This window comes from Camelina sativa, chromosome 3 (assembly GCF_000633955.1).
Source record: "Camelina sativa cultivar DH55 chromosome 3, Cs, whole genome shotgun sequence".
Taxonomy (NCBI): Eukaryota; Viridiplantae; Streptophyta; class Magnoliopsida; order Brassicales; family Brassicaceae; genus Camelina; species Camelina sativa.
The window spans coordinates 3,546,867-3,553,348 of NC_025687.1; the positions used below are offsets into that span (position 1 = coordinate 3,546,867).

At 32.2% G+C, this 6,482-nt stretch overlaps 1 protein-coding gene across 1 annotated transcript in view; it reads left to right on the forward strand.

The window, feature by feature from the left end:
- Positions 1-3,095, forward strand: part of LOC104766673 (putative axial regulator YABBY 2) — a 4,568-nt gene extending 1,473 nt beyond the window's left edge. The window contains exons 2-6 of the mRNA XM_010490600.2: positions 1,342-1,473; positions 1,561-1,693; positions 1,838-1,886; positions 1,982-2,057; positions 2,635-3,095. Of these exons, the coding sequence (XP_010488902.1) occupies positions 1,342-1,473; positions 1,561-1,693; positions 1,838-1,886; positions 1,982-2,057; positions 2,635-2,742 (498 nt within the window). The 3' untranslated portion in view covers positions 2,743-3,095. The remainder of the gene's footprint in view (positions 1-1,341; positions 1,474-1,560; positions 1,694-1,837; positions 1,887-1,981; positions 2,058-2,634) is intronic.

A 6,482-nucleotide genomic window follows, 5' to 3' on the forward strand; every position in this document is an offset into this window, starting at 1 on the left:
GTAGATAGCTTCCATGTGTGATGCAGTCTCAAAAACTTTCACTAAGTTTTCTACTTTTATAGTCTGACTTCATTTTATCTTTTCATATATATGACTGTAGTATGCGACACATGTATACACATATCATATCAATCATAGATCTTTCATCTCCAAGCGTGGTCCATGGAAAAATGTTTACATCACATCAGCAGCTGATAATTTAAAATCAATTTTTTTTGGTTCTCTAAAAATTCCTTCTTTTTTTTTTCCTACAGTATATAAGGTGAAGCTAATTTATTAAATGTATATAATTTTAATATTTAATTCAAATCTCACTAGTTTTATTTCAGCTTCATAGGCTGGCTACATATATAGTATTAAATGGTTTTCTATGACTATTATGTGTGTGTGTACATATATATATATATTACATACAAATCACTGATCTATGATCCATGAGTCAACTGATGTAACTTCATTGTTTACACGGCAAAAAAAAAACCCAGTAAACTGTAAACTCTTGTCCAGATTATTCTTAAACACATATAAATAAATAATGGAGATGTAGCATGAGTCTGATTAGAGACAAAAACGGCCACGTTTAGTAAAAACGTTGAAGGTCGTCTTGCACAAATTAGGGTGTGTATTGTAGTGGAAAGTACAAAAGATTTGTTCTACCCAGTTCTAGCAACAATTTCTTGATCTATACAAAAGCTGCAAACTGTTAAATCATGGCCGATCTTGACCACTTAGGATTGGATCCTTTCTCTCTCTCTCTCTCTCGCTCACGCACACACACAAGCATACATACACAAAAATATAAGAAGATTATAATAAAGATGGTACCATCACTTATATATATGTTAAGGACTTTATGGGCTGTGGTTAAGGTCACGTCGTTTTCTAACATGACTGTCTTCTCCTTACAAGCTTCATCAACCATTCTTCATCTTTACTATCTTTTATCATGTTGCCTTGAGGGTTGTGTGTCAGACATAGAATTCATCAGAACCCACCATATAGAAAAATACACCCTTAATTTTATATATGGTAGATAATTGATCATTTGTTTGGTTCGAATATTAGCTGTGATGCTTCTATAAATTTTCATTTTATATTTTATGTAATGAAATTCTATTGGAGTAAATTTCCATATGCAATTAGATCTATAATTAACAAAACAAAACAAAATCACTATTCTATAGGATGAATGGAGTAGTAGTTAACAAACATACTCTCTCAAGTGCTCTCGTTAAATTAGAGATTGGTATAACCAGCAATCGAATTACAACATATTCTGACTATACATAATAAGATGAAAGAGATGATCTTATACTAATCAAGACATATATTAATGATCAGGTAAGTGTACCATACGCAAGCTTGTTCACACTTGTGACGGTGAGATGTGGCCATTGTACCAATTTGCTCTCCCTCAACATTGGAGTTTCGCTCCATCAAACCTCACCTCCTCCCATTAATCAAGATCTTCAGGTATCATATTATTTGCATTAGTTAGTCTATCAACATTTTTTTTTACAATCAAGAAACCCGGCTTATCTAGTCTTTGTAATCATGAAGCCGTATAAGCAGCACATAACCTCTTCGGTAACAAGGAAAGATTTTGGATCATCTTCTAGGAGCACCAACAATATATCCACCACATTGTCCGAAAATATCGACAGGGATGCTCCTAGAATGCCTCCTATTCGTCGTAAGTCTCTCTTAATTCCTTTCTAACATGTACGCAAAGTATTTGACGTTTGTGTATATTCTAGCTAGCTAGCTAAATGTATCCGACCGAGCACAAATTTTTTTAATTTTAACTAACAAGTAGTTTTTTTTTTTTTAATGGCAGCGCCGGAGAAAAGACAACGCGTCCCTTCGGCATACAATAGATTCATCAAGTAATTGTTAATTGCAACATTGTTAGTTCTTTTTTAATAAATTATTCTTAACTTCTTCACCAGTTTTAATTTTAATGAACTTTATTGTTAATCAGAGAGGAAATCCAAAGGATCAAGGCTTGCAATCCAGAGATTAGCCACCGTGAGGCGTTTAGCACAGCTGCTAAAAATGTAAGCCTTCCTTACTTTATCAACATTTTCACAGATAGATATATAGCTCAAAACAAAAATCTTAATAGTAGCTTCACCGACGACGTCAGAATTATAGAGACTTATGAAAAGATCCAAATAAAATAATATTTAAAAGGTACTGACGTATACAAAGTCTTCTTAAACAGTAGTAAAATGTTTAACTTCAAAAAAACAGTTAAAAATAAAATAAAAATCAATATATCTTTTAATTAAATAACCAATTTTGGAGTACGAAAAACTAGAAACTAATATACAAACACGTGTTTAGATGAATTCTTAAAGTTATTATATTTTTCAGATAATTAGTACTGTTTATGAAATGAATTCTTAAAGTTATTGTATTTTTAAATAATTAGTACTATATATTTCATAAACAATAGCTGGGAAAATTCTAGGGTTTGGTCTATTTCTCTTTTGTGATTAAACTTTCGAAATATAAGTGCATATACCAATAAGGTAGTGGCTGCCACTATGCATAATTGGTGGAATGTTTATATATCACAGTATATATTTTCTGAAATTAACTTTTGGGTCTTGTTTAATTTCTTGTGTGTAGTGGGCACATTTTCCTCACATTCACTTTGGATTAAAGCTGGATGGCAACAAAAAAGGCAAGCAATTAGACCAGACAGTTGCAAGCCAAAAATCTAATGGCTATTGCTAAAGCCCTTTCTATATATACATATATGCGTGTATATATATATATATGCGATATATGTGTATGCTTTATGTTTATCTTTGTACGTACGCATTTATGAATGTGTAAGCAGAGGAGCTGATGATGATGGCAGTGAAGGCGAGGAAGAAGAAGAAGATCATATATAAACTTACATATATATATATATATGTATACATGTATCTATGTTCCTTTCTTTTTCTTGCGCAGAATTCAGCTATAACTTCGTTGCTTTATTCTCCTAATAAGTGTAAGTCTTTTATGATTTTCACATTTGAACCTAAGTATTTAGAAGAATCTTCTTTACGAAGATTGTAATATAAATTTCCACTTTACTCATTCTGAAAAGGTGTAGCTTTGTTGTGTGGTCACAACTTTATATATAATATAATAAGTAGTTCATGGGAGTAGTAAATAATAAAACATGAGAGGTTAAAAAGGTGTGTGGAATTAGATTGAATGATTCTATATAAACTTCAATTAATATATAAATTTTGAAACAAATAAAGAGTTTGGATGTTTGGTATCTAGATGTTTTTTTTTTTTTTGGTCGGAGGTATCTAGATGTTTTTGTGTATATGTTGAGATATATATATATATATGTACAATTAAGCACATGTACAGTATATACATAGTAAAAGATAAATTCCATCTTGGGATATGATATATGGTAACTTTTATGGTGCTGAGATAAGTCTGAAACTCACTCATTCCAAAGAAACATTCTTTGCAAAAAGCAAAGGCGTTCACTTGGTTGTTTTTAATAGTTCTTTTAAAAAAAAAAATCAATAAGAAAAACCAATACTCGTGTCTCCTCTTGTCAGCCACAAAACTCACAATCCGGTTGAGTAACATCATGATTAATACTATGTCACACTTTTATTCTGGTGATCGGCTCACTGTTTCAGGAAATCATAAGCAGCGTGAAAAACTCTGGTCTTTTTAACCGTTGCAGCGGATGAGGCGGACTAGTGTTCCGGTCGATACCGTTTTTTATGGAAAAAAGAATTTGGCATATAATGATTTAATTCTTATCTATTTAAGAAAATTTAACAACTAGTTCGCTAGTATATTTATTTGCAGTGATCGTTTTCAAGATTCGAAGCAATAGAAACGATCGAGCTTGTCGTGTTGTTTTAATAACATGGAAGATTTGACTTTGTCAACGCATACTCGTTTTCTGAAACTTTTGTAGTATGTGGTCAACATAATTTTTGCTTGTAAAAAAGAAATATAAAATAAAATATGAACTCTTTTGATCAGTGGCTACTGAATAATAGACAAAAACGTTTGTCTCTTTTAATTTAATGTAATGCAGTCCTTATACCATTTATAAAAGTAATGCTATATAGATATTTTTGTATAGCTAGCTGTGGTCAACTTTTGCTAAAAGAATGCCACTTTGAAAAAATGACTCAAGCATAGACCAAATTGCAATCACTACTATCTTAGCTATAGTTTCCACGTCAACATCAATTATCTATTCAGTATACGTACTAATTATAACTTACATTTTCTATTGTCTAAAATGGACACAAACTCTATGTAGCTTGTGGCTATGTTTAATGATAATCATCTCTCGTATAGATAGTAGATCGTACATCCACCACTCGATAAATTTTGGTTAGGAGATGTGGGGACCTGTCCAATGTGTGCAACAGTATTAGAGACACTTACGTACACCTTCCATCGTCCATGCACACACATTTTAATTAGAATAAGAAAAATATATACGAAAAAGCTTTGCATATACAATTGAATTAAGATATGTATAAATAGAGGAGGGAGAGAGAGGAGATGACAATGTTTAATGAAGGGTCCAAAAGAAAAACAGAATCTGAAACGTCAAATCATGTTGGTTGGGGTCTTTGTTATGTCTTTGGCTGTTTGTGCCTCTGACGGGTCTTGTCCACAACACTTTAAATGTTTCCTTTTCTTTTTTTCACTGCCTTTTTTCTTCCTTCATTATAATTATGTTATTTTGTTCCAATCTTCATTATCACGGTTTTCTTTTTCTTCGTTTGTTTACGGTAAATTTGTTGTTCGGGAACAATTTAGTCTAATAACATAAAAGTACACAAGAATGCATTCTATGTGTCCATAACAATTTTGCTGTATAATTTGCCAAATTAAGTCCATAACAAATTAGAAACGTGGATAGGTACAGCTTTGTCCTTGGTCATTTTATGTGTTAATTAGCTTACATTATTGCATGTGACGCATAAATGACATAAAAACAAATTTAACATAAACCATGTGAAATTCGTTTGGTTGAATTTTATAATAATTCTGTAATAATAAATTATGGTCATGTTCTCTTTAGTGAATAAGATTATACTATATTTGTATTGCTCTAGGTTTAATTTTTATTTTGTTAGTTTAATATAACCCTGACATTTTTTCTAATAAGTACACTTTTACCTATTGCATAATTAATCCTAACAATTTTATGAAATTCTATGCTTAATTCTATCAGTGTCGTTTTGTACCCTTACAAACATTTATAAATAAGATTTTATACTGATCTTTTTTTGATTTTTATTATTTTTAGCAATAGTATCTCATAACAGGCATTAATATTCAGACCAGGGAAATTGGTTATGAGCATTATTGTAGCCGGGGGATGATTATTTTTTTACCCAGTGTAACATATCCAACGAAATGCTCATGAGACCCGAAGGCTGAGAAGCCCTAATTTGTAATGATAGAAGAAATTGAAAGAGATAAGACCATGTAAACCCTAATTTGTAATAGGTATAGAAAGAGAAAGAGAGATATATATAAGAAGATTTTTAACGCATGCAGATGAATGAAACCATTCACTAATTAATTTTGATTGGCTATTGAAGAAGAAAGAGAAACAAAAAGAAGGAAGAAGATCTCACCGCAAGGGATGTCTTCCAGGTCGACGATGGAAGTGAAGTATCCTAAACTCATCAGCACCGTGTCTATCCTCGGACCGATCCGACAAGCATCGTAACCATCAGGAAGCGGACACCTGTTGATGTCCCTCACGACACCGCCGTTTCAGATTTCAAGTACTCAGGAGCCGGATCCTTTCTTCTTTATCATCCTTATTTCCATCTTAAACAAACCAACACAATATTAAACTTCAATTCCAAAAATAATAAATTCGAAATTCCCTAAGGAAAATCTTCTGCGTAGGATACACATCAGATACGCAATCGGAGCGATTGAAATCACCGACCTTATTTATTTATCATCAGCTGACGGGCAGAGATCTCGATCCCTAGGCTAGCTAGCCTAATAGCAGTCGAATCGGATTTAAGGACTATATTGAACCCTAGTTTATATTCCACATTACAATATTAAAACTCTAAACTTTGATAACTATATTTGTTTGTTACACTAAAGTCATATACAGTAATATGTCATTAAATGCAACGTGGAATATTAAAGATGAGAAACTCTTTTTCAATAATTTCGTTTATTATTAAATTGCGAAGATAGAAGACAAGGGGTCAGCCCAGCCCACTAGTAGACTATATGCTGTTTAAGCCCAACAAAATGAGAACCGAATTAATACACAGCCTTTACTGCACCTAACTAATCCAGCCATTAAACGAAGGGAGATGGACAGTTTGAACCTTGAAGGAAGCCGATCAAGTACCATTTTGTATTTAATGTTGTTTTGATTGATTGCATCAAAGACAGAGTTGTTTGATAAAAGACATATTAATTGATTGCAATCCCTTGCCGCCAACTAG